Source organism: Hippocampus guttulatus, chromosome 4 (assembly GCF_054856545.1).
Source record: "Hippocampus guttulatus isolate MCC_2025c chromosome 4, RoL_Hgut_1.0, whole genome shotgun sequence".
Classification (NCBI taxonomy): domain Eukaryota; kingdom Metazoa; phylum Chordata; class Actinopteri; order Syngnathiformes; family Syngnathidae; genus Hippocampus; species Hippocampus guttulatus.
The window spans coordinates 4,967,897-4,981,153 of record NC_141264.1 but is presented as its reverse complement, the minus strand read 5'-3'; the positions used below and the strand labels follow the sequence as shown (position 1 = coordinate 4,981,153).

The following is a 13,257-nucleotide window of genomic DNA, read 5'->3' as shown; positions in this document are numbered from 1 at the left end:
TGGCTATGGCTCAGTTGGTGAGCAAGTCATTGCCAAAGGGTCGGTCATTTGTAGATAAAAGGCATTATATCACTGCACTCCATGCACCATTTCGCAAGTAGTCAACAGTTTGTTTTTTCCAAAGCTCTTCATGGGCTTCTCTGTGATTGATGAGATTTGGATAATTCCTTGGGAAAAGTGGAATCGTGCCGCTTCACTCCCTTCAACACCAGGCACCTGGATTTTTCTGGTTTTATAACACACCATAACCTAGGTCAGGGATGGGCAACTTAAATGATGGAGCGATCCACATAGGACGTCCTCATCAGCTGTATGACAAAAAAATGCCATTGTGTCATTTTTTTTTCTTATCAAACCAATTAATGTACATCACAGTATCTTAATATATTTCATTTTTCATCATACATTTCTCAACTCAAGTCAACTCAACTCAACTGTATTTATAGAGCACTTTCAAACAGCCATCGCTGCACACAAAGTGCTGTACATGGAGCAACTAACATATACAACAGTAAAGCAAAGCAACAAATCAGGATCAAAGACGGTAGAGCGCACCAAACAGTACAACTAAGATCATAATTTGGGTCATGCTGAGTCAAATGCCAAAGAATACAAGTGAGTTTTGAGGCGGGTTTTAAAGATGGGCAGCGAGGAGGCTTGCTGAATGTCCAGTGGGAGGTCATTCCAGAGAGAGGGACCAGCATCGGAAAAGGCTCGATCCCCTCTGAGTCTCCGCATAGTTTTTGGTACTTCTAATAATGTCTGGTCCGCAGAAACTGAGGCGCCGGGCAGGTGTGTAGGGGGCGGATGAGCTCAGAGAGGTAAGGTGGCGCGTGGTCATTTAGAGATTTGAAAACAAATAAGAGGATCTTGAAAATAACTCTAAAATGTTTTGGGAGCCAGTGAAGGGACGCCAGAGTAGGAGTTATGTGCTCAATGTACTGTATGTATAAAAGATTCTGCCTCCAACAACAATTTGGCCAGTCAAAACATAACCACATACTGTTTTTGGGGCAAGGGGGCGGTTCCCAGTGATGGCACAAAACTGATGAACAGAGAAGGGAGGGGGGGTTTTTTCCCCAAAAAAGTGACAGACTCAAAATTGTAATATTATTCAGGTACTCTCCTGCAAATCAGCCCCAAATTTATTAGGCCTACTCACATATCCGACAAAGGTGGACGGTTTTTTGCTCTGCTCCTGCTCCTGCCCCCTCCACCCTGCTTGCCACTCAGTCTATGTGCTGTCTTTTCCTAGCCTCCGCCGTATTTTTCATCCTAAGAACAAACCATGGAATTGGTTGGCTGGTCTCTTGATGCAATCGACAACATTTTTCGACGAGAAGAGCAGGCAGTGGGGAGCCTGCTTGCCCCTCGGGACATTTGCTGCCGGGTACACCCTAATTCCATGGAGGAAGCGGAGAATGGTGTGCCTGTCAATACTGTCCGTTGAGGAGGAGGAAGACATTGACATTATCGGCCTTCTGATAGCAGGTATGCTGCAGTTTGGTGTTAGCAGTTTCCTGTTCTATCGCGAAATAAACCAACGGGAGCAGCTTTATTGGAAGTGAAGAAGCTCCCGGTCATTCTCGATGGTATAGCGCGAATGTCCAACACTCAGACTCAAGCGGTGACTTAGCTCAACCGCAATTGCGGTTCTGGAGCGTCTCCGTACGATCGACAACAACATGGAGAAGTCGGAATTCTCGCTTCGAAAAGGAATTGAGGATTTGGCTGATCGGCGCCAGTGAAGGGATACAGCCACGGACTCAAGGCTGTCTGAAATTGTTGGCGGCCGTCCCTCCAAAACAAACAACGCTATTTGGACCCCTTTCCCCTGGATGGAAGGTATGCACGGAAGCTAGTGCCCCCACCATCACCCCCTCCTTCTCGGCCATGGACTGATAAGCCAGGACTGTCTTCATGAGCAGACCTTGACGAAGCAGCTGCGGCCTGTTCACACATACACAACCAGACAATCACACGCGCATACACATCCTTATCATCACCGTCTTCATCGTTCCTATTCTTTTCCCCCCGCGACGTGGAATGATCTGCGGAGCGCTCGGTGGACCGTGCAGCTGGTCGGACGGGCCGCGTCGCGGTCGCCCCTCCCCCTCCCCCCTTCCCATTCATCCGCCCCCTCATTACATGTTATGTCTTGTGACTTGTTGTAACAAGTCAATGTGTAATATGCTTATTTATGTGCTAGCGTCTTTTTTTTATCCTGGACTTAAATTATCCTCAGAAGAGGAGAGTTCGAATGTGTTTTTTTTCCCCCCTCTCCCTACCTAGTGGTTTCCTTTCTGAACTCTGACTGTAAATTTCCCCATTGCGGGACAAATAAAGGATATCTTAATATAGTATAGGGCAGTATAAGACCCAGTTGAAGCCCAACAGTCTAGTCGTCAATGGTGATATTGCAACTTAAAACGATACAGTGGACCCCCGCTATTCAATGGGTATCGGGACTGGTTCGGCCCACGAATAGTGTAAATCCACCTTAAAATCAAATTAATGTGCTTGGAAGTGCTCGCAGCTGGGATTTTTTTTGTAAACTATTCTATTAGTTGGCACTATATTCTACACACTGTACCTGTAAAGGTACCTCCACATAAACAAACAGAATGCCATTTCATTGGATTTTATTTTAAAAACAACTGTTTTACTCATTACAACATGTAAAAAAAAAAACAATAATAATAATCGGATATCAGAACAAGCTAGTTGCCTTCATATTCTAGCACAAACAAAGTGAAACAGAAAAGCTAGTTCTCTTTTGAATCACCAACTTACTTTATTATCATAATATTTAGAGAACATTTAATGGATTAAAACGTCAATGTAAACAAATCCTTTTGATGAAGTACTTCATATGTCTGAACAATCTTAAACATTCATTTTTTTGTGGAACCAAAAAATATATTTACACAAGTGTTAAACTTGTATATTTTCACATTAATTTTTGCTGCTGTAAATTGGGAATTTCTCCATTGTGAGACAAATATGGTTTCTTATCTTATCTTAAATTAACCTGCTCCTATGATCCCTCCATCCATTATTTTTCTATTCCGCTTATCTTCACAAGAGTAGCGGGCGAGACTGTCCCAGCTGTCTTCGGGCATGTTTGTTTTTGGAACATAGCAGGAAACTGGAGTACCAGGAGAAAACCCACACAGACACAGGAAGGCCGGAACTGGAATTGAACCCTGTAGCTCTGCATTGTGAGGCAGACTTGCGAACCAGTTTTCCACCGTGCTGCTATGATAATTCTGTTTAAAGAACAACTGGATGTAACAGTAACCAATTTTGCCAAAGGCTGGCATACTCAAAAATATAAGATGGTCAACATGGTCTGGCAGTAAGAAACATATCTGCGTGCTGCACAATAAGTAATTATTTTAAGTAGGAGGAGATTTATGATCACATTTTTTTAATAAATAAGGAAGCAACACCGAGATTTGTTGCTGATTTTCATGCCATGGCAACGCCTGAGACGCGTCGACAAATAGTCATGTTCCCGTTATATTTCACTCGGCATTTACAAAGGCTATACATGGTGTGAGGAACCTTCTTCATTATGTCAACAAAGAATGGGGTCTAACATACATGTGGGAGCGAGAGGAAGTAAAAGCTAGTGATGGGACGATGATACCTCAAGGAGTGTATTGACCCACTTCACAAACTGTGTCAGCACTATATTGTCACTGTGTTGGTCACCCAATAGTGACCCCTGCAGTAGTTATAAAATCATTGCAGGTAAAGAAATTCCTTGTTTGTGTAAATGCTAAACTGAGTTGGTATGTAAATTATAGCAAATTTGAGTTACAATTCAGATTTTTAACTTACGTAGAAAATTTTGGTAAAATCATGTGAAATAAAAGACAAAAGTGATTAGTTTATGAACTCAGAAAATACTCTTTCACATGGTTCAGATGACGATAGTGAGCAGAGAGTTTTAAATGAAAGTTGATGAAGATGGATATGGATGAAGGTGGATATGTTTTCTGGTTCCATTTCCAATATTGTAAAGGGTCTTGGTTTCTGGGTGTGTTTGCTTCTGACAGGCAGCGTTGGACTTCAATTATGGAGGATCTCGCAATTATAAGATAAAATGAATAAAGCAACTGTAAGGCTCTTTAACTAACTATCATATGTATAACAGGCCATTCACTTGATAAACTGATAAAATGGGTGCAATGCGCCCAGAATTTCGCAAAACTCCAGCCAACAAACCCACGACATGTTGATACAGTTTGTGTCCTTATAAACACACTTTGGCGCAGCACATTCAAACGATTCAGTTCCTGGATTGGTCACGTGTGTCACGTTGCGAGGTGGTGGTGGACCCCAAAAAGCAGGCAGGAGGGAGGAGCAGAGTGTATTTGAAGAATTGTATTTAAAACAAAGAAAACTACATCCAAAACAAACAAAGTCCAAAGTATCAAACAAAAACCATGATTAAAGCTAAAACATAACAATGAACTAAACATGACAGAAACTAAGAGCAAACAGCAACACACATGACAGTAGCAAGAAGCAACAATGACCCGACACCGAGTGTTCGGGCAGGAGTCCTTTTATACGACTAATTACCAAATGGCCAACAGGTGTGCAGCTGCCGGGCGAGCCCTACAGTGCCACCTGTTGGTCCCTAAACCGAATCATGACAACGTGATTCTTTCTTAAAGCAATACACGCACCAACACGGGGTTTCACTCTCGAGCTCTCGGCACTGTGCTGACGCACCAGTGTCGCTCGTCCCATCACTAGTAAAAGCGGTGCCCTGATGAGGTTTGCTTTTTCACACACCACATACCATAATTGTGAAAACAGAGGCATGTCACAACAGAAGGGGTGTTCACACAGCACACATTTGCTCCGGCGCTGCACCGATGTATTTTGTTGCGATATATTTTGCACCGCAGCAAATTGTGTGGAGCGTTCACACGTACAAAGCCGCTGAGCATGTCTGCACGGGCCGGCACAGGGTCGGTGCAGCCCCACTTGCGTTCACACGGCAGTTTCTGCAGGGGGGCAAAACGACAGAAAACAAATGAGCTGTCGTGTTGGTTCTTTTTAAAACGTATACACAACTCAAGCGACTACTGGACAGGCACGTCCTTCTCCTTCTCGGTCTCCGTGCCTTCTGCTCGAGAGTGACCGCCCCCGAAAACGTAAATCAACGATGACTTCAATGACACTCAGAAAAGCAAATACGTAATGCGCCAAACAGAAAATCAAGAGAGGAAATCACAAAATAAATTATATGAGGGGCGGGGGTTTGTGAACACACAACAAAGGAACAAACTACACAAACAACTCCGAGACAGTCCAGTCTCCTACAAAAGGAAAGATGTTACCAGCCAAGTCTTGTGTCGTTATTAAACAAACACATGACGGAAGTCCGACAGAGCGCGAAAGCAACGCATTCTCGCCGTACGTAAACTCTTCACAAGCATTTGCTCTGGAGCAAATTTAACCCAGTTGCGTTCACACGTGCAAATTTACACCGGTGCTGCTTCGCTAACAAGCATTTGCTCCGGAGCAAATTTTTAAAGCACCTCCCTGAGGTGGATCAAATTTGGTCCGGTGTAAGCTGTTTTCCGGGGCTACGCCGGAGCTAATTTGCACGTGTGAACGCTCTACTGGGGCAGTCCCGGCGTAGCACCGGACCAAATCTTGCCGTGTGAACACCCCTAGAGACACACACGGCACGATACCTTAAAATTGAATAAATACTCAAAATCCCGACTGTCTAAGTGCAACATAGGAATGGTCTGACTTATTGAATGATTTAAAGACGACTATGGCAAAGGACTCAGTCCACATGTCACGAATGAAAGTGGCTAAATGGATGAATTGGTGACAAGGAGGACTAACATGATGCACTAAAAGTGACAGACAGCAACACAAACACACATACAATATAGGGACTGACTGCACACGAGTCACAGCCAGTATCCTCTAAAGCAGGGGTGTCAAACATACGGCCCGCGGGCCGGAACCGGTGTGTCAAACATACGGCCCGCGGGCCTGAACCGGCCCGCAAGGAGGTTCAATCAGGCCCGCAGGATAATTTAAAAGTGAAAAAAATGCATAAAAGACACAGAATTAATATTTTTCATAAGGTGCAATTCATTGAGTATCCGCTGGGGGGGGCACTGTTTTGATCAGAGAAGAAGACAACAGCAGCCTCAGTCCGTCACTGAGACAGACCCATGACAGCAGACGCTATCAATAGCACTCTCAAATTTACACATTTAATAGCACTCTCCTTAGTTTGTAAGGTGTAGGCAGGGATTACATTTAGATTTTATATGCACGTGTAAATGGTTTAAAACTTCCTTTCTTTATAAATCTAGTTTAATCTTAAAGTGCATTACTATCCAGTATTTTTCAAGACCAATTACTTGTTAAAGTTTGTACAATCAGTGGGTTCAGTTGCAATGCATATTTGTGAATGATAAAAGTAAATTGCACATTTGTCGAAGGAAATGTAAGGTGCTTCATGAAATGTTTTGTAAAAGATATGTTCATTAAATTTCAACATTTTCCTAATGTTCTTGTGCTTCTTTATACCAAAACAAAGGAAAGACATATTGTTTTGGTTATTTATAGCAAAGTATGGTATCATTTTAATGGTCCGACCCACTTGACATCTACCGAGGCTGTATGTGGCCCACCATGTGAAATGAGTTTGACACCCCTGCTCTAAAAAGAGAAGCAAGTCCGATTGAAAGGGTGGTAGTTAATAACTGCAGCTGGTCGCACTCCTGATACCAATTACCAATTAGGCCACTCTCCCCTGCACCGATTGGTCGGTTGAGTTTGGGGACGAGGGCCAACAATCAGGGAGGAGCTCATGGAGATTTCCCGCACACGTGTGCACACACACACACACACACACACACACACACACACACACACACACACACACACACACACACACACACACACACACACACACGCACACAGACCCAGAACACAACAACAATTTAACGCCCACAAAATGTAGTGGGCCGTAACATACGGCAACCGTCTTGTCAAGTTGATATCCTTTCTTGCGAAATCCAAAGTGTTTCCAACAGACACAAACACATTGTTTCGTCCTAAAAATCGCTTCCTTCCTCCTTCTTATTTTGATCTATATTGCTTGACACAAATCTTTTCTTTGACTTATTCTGTGATATTCTTTTAGGATTCAAGTGTCCTGTGTGCTCCAAATCTGTGGCGACCACTGAAATGGAAGTTCACTTCATTATGTGTCTGAGCAAGCCCCGACTCTCATATAATGGTGAGCCTCACTTCAGCCCTTTATTATTATTATTCATTTTTGTTGTTTGTTTTAATTGGCAAAATGACTTATTTACATGTATTCATAAAAATGTGAGTAGATGGACAAAATACATGTGGGACAAAATGAAGCTTAAATGAGGCATGTTATGTACATTTTTGTTTGTTTTTGTTTTTTTTCCAAGAAATATTCTTTTGTGCCTTACAAATACAGTGATCCCTCGCTATTTCGCGGTTCGTTTATCGCGGCTTCAGTGGATCGCGGATTTTTTCAAACATATTCATAAAAATTTAAAAAAAATCCATATACAGTACATGGAGTACAGTACTGTATATGTTGCTCAATGTGACTTGCTGTTGTTTTGCAGCTTCTCGCGGACCATTTGCGGACTTTTTGTGGACTTAAAAAAATAATAATTTAACCTGTATATGTTAATTGGTCGCTACTTTGCAGATTTTCGTTTATCGCGGGTGGTTTTGGTCCCCATTAACCGCGATAAACGAGGGATTACTGTATACCTGTGACATGCTATAATCATACTACCCTGAAGATCAAGAATTACAACACAATTAATATTCACATTATATACTGTACACTTTTATCATCCTGGCTGAAATCAGTCGGTTATGAGGGGTGGTCCTGTCTCATACAAATCAGCCACTGCTCACCCATCGAATGCGGGGCCAATTCCAAAATACAGCCTTGGTAGCATGATGACGAGGAGCAACGCCCTGGGAGTGATTACTTGTTGAGCCCGGAGTCTAAAAGAGGGAGTGTAAACACAGCACTGGGATGGCTATTGACAATTGATTATTGATCAGATTTCTTATTGATTCTCTTTTCCAATCTCATTCGGATAGGGAATTAAATAATACAAATAGTATGTCACTGCAAGCATTATCATTATGTAAAGACCCTGTCATAGTTGGAGTGTCCAAACCTTTCCTTCGAAGGCCGCCAATGGCCCCCGGCCGCAGTTTGGACACCACCACTCCTGTATGAGGTAAAATCTTGGAAATCCATTAAATGTGAAGTCTAGTAAATGTGACAAAGCACAGAGTCGAGGATGGATAAAAAATATTTTCAATTTTGAATGAATGTAAAAATTGCCAAGTCGGCCTATATAAAATAAATCAGGCTCTAAAATCATGAAAAATAGAGCACTGTGTGGGCCAGGCTTGTCACGAAGAAATCTTGTTAGAATTGATTGCACTGTATAACAAAATTTTAATCAGAGATGGTTTTATGGAGATAGTCGGACTTGCCTCCGCACACAGCCTGGGCTCTGGTACCAGTTCTCTCGAGAGGGGTTGGATTCACTTCCACTCTGGAGTTGCCTACGGTGAGGGGCGAAAAGCAGTTGTGCACATACTCATTGCTCGGTGCCTGTAAATTGGGGTTCACACTGGTGGACAGCAGCTCAGAGTACCCGCCCTTTCTGGAATCCTTGGAGGGTGTGCTGGAGATTGCTCCCACTGAGGACCTGTAACAGAGATGTTATTTTCCAGTCGACAGCAAGTGTCACAATGTCCTCCCCCTGACATGAATAAAAACTGATGGATTCTGCTTGATATTCCACAAGTGTCGTGTATGAACTAGTTAAGGCGCATTGAAGAGATTGTAAAAAAAAAAACAAAAAAAAACGTTTTGACTTGAATTCTCCATTATCATTAGAATGGCTATGGTGTTTCTGATCTTGTTTTGCAGCTAGGCTTGGTGAAATCCAACATCCTTTGGGGTGCAAAGCGTTGAGTGGGAGCTTCCAGCCGTCTGCCCCAACTCACCCGCACCGCAGCAACGGTGGTGGTGGTGATGGGCGCAGGGGGTCTTGCGTCTTGGCTTCTCCACATTATATGTTCAGTATGAATAAAGGTTCAGAGATTTCTTTGACAAAAATCAAAAACAAGTTAAAGATAACCATGAACTAATTCATTCTATTTCCATTCATTTTAATGGCTAAAAGCAATGTTCCCTCAAATTTTTCGTATCTCTGGGCAAACAGACAACCTCCCTGAGCACACGAGGACTGCTGTGAGCAACATCAGAAGTGCTTGCTGTGGCCACACACCAGTATCACACCTGGGATCATAGAAATGTTCATGGCTTATTAAAAGAAACAAATTATAACAACAATTAATGCATTAATATTAATGGCAATTAATATATTGTCAATGAGAACTTTAACTTGATCAGATTTTTTGTCTGTGGGACATCCGATTCTTTTAATCCCGTTTGTTTGCGCTCTCCCGCAATAATCTACGAATCTGTTTCCCCATCTTGAATCTTCGTATAATTCCAACAGCATTAAAGATGACTTTTGTGCTGAATCTGTCGCTTGAGGTAGTCCAGCTTCCATTTAGTCTATATTTTTCCATCGGAAAATTTGCTAACAACTTGAACTTCGCTGCATATTTTACAGAGCAGACCTTTCTCACTCGAAAAAGAAAAGATCTCACCCAGTTTCACCGCTTGTTCTTTTATTTGCACATACTCCGACAGCCATACCAATTTAAAAGAACCGCAGTTCATTTTTATTTTGGTTTGGGGAGTCAACGTATCACATTCACTGCCCGCTCTTTTCGCCACGATCAAGGTTTAGCATTAGCGTCACTTATCTCCGCCGCACTGTTTTTATGTAGCGTGTATGAGGAGAACACATGCGCAAGTACTGTCAGTGCCGTGATTGGCTGCATAGGGTCGTTGCATCGTATCGCATAATTGGCTGGACACCTGTCACTTGCTGAATTACACAGCAAAATAACATCGAAAAAAAGTTATAGCTCAAATTCATTTGCAATGTGTTCACTGTGCTGGATAGATTTTCTTGTGCGCTGAGAGTGTGCGACCAGTGCGCAGTTGCGCAGCTTAGAGGGAACATTGGCTAAAAGTGCCACGATATGTACAAACGTTAACTTCACAGTTCACCACACTAACAGGTGGTCACACATGAGCTAAGCTTCATGTCTGTTACACGTTTAGTTGGGAAGATTGGAAAAAAATAGACAATTCAGAGACTGGTTTTGCAACCATTAAAAAAAAACTACGATTGACTTGCTAACCTAAGTAGCGACTTGACTCAACTTGTTTGAAATTTAGTTGGGACTTGACTTTCTTGATTATGGGCAGGGTAACTGGACTTGAGGGTTGCGACTTGAGGCATGACTTTCCAATGTGAAGTACTCCCCCCTCTCCTGATGACCCTTTTTAGCCGCCCAGTTCAGTTTCACTGGAGCTGGAGCCAATCCCAGCTGACAGAGCAAAAGGCAAACTACACCCTTTGCTGGTCGGCATGAAATAATAGAATCAAGACAATCTCACTACATGGACAATCTATCAGAGAGGCGGAAGTAAACCCAGACTGCCTGTCGAGATTGAACCACACGATCACTTTATCAGTGATCACTCACTGGTTGCTTGACTTGCTTGGTTTCTTCAGTTACTTGAGTTAATTTGCAGCAAGCATTACTGATTATATTACAAAATCAATATTTGTTCTTTCAAATGAAAATATATCTGATAGCCGATGAAACCCCCTACAATTCGGGCAGCTGCAGCTCATCTGTAAAAATGTTGGCTTTGGAACCGGAACTGATACAAGGATGCAAGTCTGCTTCCTGACGATCGTCTGTGTGACCTTGGGCAAGTAATTGACCCCAAACCCTAGCTCAAAGAGGTGCAACACTGTTTATACACTCCTTTAACTCTGATATCTCTCGCTGCATGCTAGCATGTGTGTGTTCTGACCCTCTTTGTGGTTTGCAAAACAAATACTGTAAAGCAGTGGTCATTGAAATCCCTGCGATACACAATGTGAATTTCTATTCATTGGATTATCATTACAAATTTACTTTGACTTTTTATATTTTCTGATATCCTTCAAGTTAGTATTTTCAATGTTATTCGAATTGCTGATATACATACAGTCAGAAAGGGAAATCGGAGGCTGGTGGCCACAGATGAGAGAACACGTGAAGTGTCTGCCAGATCTTTTTTGGGCTTTGACTTTGCATGATGACATTTTAAGGCCTCTCCACTAAATATAACCACTCATACGGGCAGCAATGAGTGGGCGGGATTCTCATTCTAGCAAAATGTAGAAATCAGCCAAGGAGAGGAAAGAAAGGCTTTCATGTGCGGCCTCGGTCAGATGAGGACAAGCTTACCAGAAAGGAGAGAACGCAGTGCTGAAAAGCACAGTGTGTGTTGTTTTAACTTAAATTGATGTGAAGGTGCTGGATGCCAGCCTGAAAGTCCGAACAAAGTACGACGGGTGTGGATGAGCAGGCAGCACAGGACTGAGACAAATCGAGATTCCACATGTGCATTTTCACATATTTCAAAAGTGAAGGAGCCACTCTAATGACTTGAGAGGCATCAGCAAAAGTGGAAAAGCTCCATTTCCATCACCTCTGTTTGCTCTGTGCACACGCAAACAGAGGTGATGGAAATGGAGCAGCAGCGAGCATCATTGTAACGCTCCCAGCCTGTTGAGCAGTTACATCTAAAGCGCTTTTCATCTCGACATCTGCCATGATCCAGCGGCATTGACATTCTAACCTACGGTGTGCGTTAGTATGCAACGTGTTACCATTTTAAAACGGAACTATGCACTGTATTTGTCACAATATGCCCGAATATATGACGGCCCTGATTATAAGACGACCCCCTCTTTTTCAAGACTCAAGTTTGAAAAAAGACCTTTTGAACACCAAATTATTTTTGTACAGAAAATAATTACAGTACATCTGAAACAAATGATTATATATATTCGAGAGAAAAAGCATGTTATTTGCCTCATTCAAATCTTAATAGCTGAACATTTACATATGTAAACTAAAGCGCAATCACATTCGTAAATGAATGGCTTCTGGTTTTTGAAATTTAAATTACATCATAACTTCTCCTCAGCTGCCGGTTAACCTGGCCGATCTTCGACCCACTTTTCTCCAGATTGTCACTACGTTTCTCCATTTTCTGTTATCTTTTCTATTATTTTCTTCTCTTCTCTTTCTTACCGCTATTTTTTATTTTTCTTCTTCGTGCTACCGCTATTTTTATTTTTATTCTTCGTGGCAGGGGTTCACTTTGGCCTGGGGAGATAAGTTCAGCATTCGCTTCAATGATATCTGGCGCCATCTAGCGTCGTGAATGGGTTTAATGTCTAGACCCCGAATATAAGTCGACCCCCACTTTTTCAGTCTTATTTCAATGCAAAAAACACCGTATTATATTCGGGCCAATGTAGTACAACAGAATGAAGAAACATCTGCATTGAAGTGTGCTCTGACAATCCATATATATGGCCAGGAAAACTTCACATGATAACTTCGGAGCATTCTGGCTATCCAAAGAAGTTTATTATGTATCTTAAGCTTCCGGTACAGGGCATTTTAGGTTTTCTCCAGCTTCTTTCCACTTCCCCTAAATATGTGAAGAAGTTGAAAGAAAGACTCTAAATTACACATAAGCACAACTATGGCTGTCTCTATATGCGCGCTGCGATTGACTTGCAGCCAGTCTCGGATGTACTAGCTCCCCGCTCGTCAGCTAACATCCCTAATTAGGCCAAACTATCTCTCGTGGTGCATGCTCATGAAACAGGACGGTTGAGGCTTTCCGTCTCGAAGCGATAGGTCTGATCTGTGGTGACAGAACTGTAAACACCTATCCTTCTCTCATATATTAATTACTTCACTTCATCACATGTATATCATATAGATTTTTCTGAATTTTAGCAACAGAGAGAAACATGTCCAAAGTCCGGCCCAATAGTGGCACGTGTTCAAAGTTCTACCGGGCCGCAGCCTCTGGCATTAACTTAATCATTTGTGGCCTGTCAGCTCTGTAGAAAATACATACATACAAAAATGCTATTTTATATTTCGCCGTGATGGCAGCAAAATCATGGCCACTCTCTCAGGTGCGTTCGGAAATAACTCCAAGCGAGCTCTGCCTCTCCGAAC

The 13,257-nt window shown here is 42.4% G+C and overlaps 1 protein-coding gene across 3 annotated transcripts in view; it reads left to right on the top strand.

Annotated features, from left to right (window-relative positions):
- znrf1 (zinc and ring finger 1) overlaps positions 1-13,257 on the top strand; it is a 47,605-nt gene that overhangs the window by 16,093 nt on the left and 18,255 nt on the right. The window contains exons 2-3 of one of the 3 annotated variants that reach the window (XM_086109382.1): positions 7,199-7,294; positions 9,002-9,621. The exons of 1 other annotated variant lie outside the window; for it this stretch is intronic. In XM_086109382.1, coding sequence (XP_085965508.1) covers positions 7,199-7,294; positions 9,002-9,222 — 317 coding nt within the window. In that variant the 3' untranslated portion in view covers positions 9,223-9,621. Of the gene's footprint in view, positions 1-7,198; positions 7,295-9,001; positions 9,622-13,257 lie in introns of those variants that run through there. One more of the 3 variants, XM_086109383.1, reaches the window with a different exon arrangement.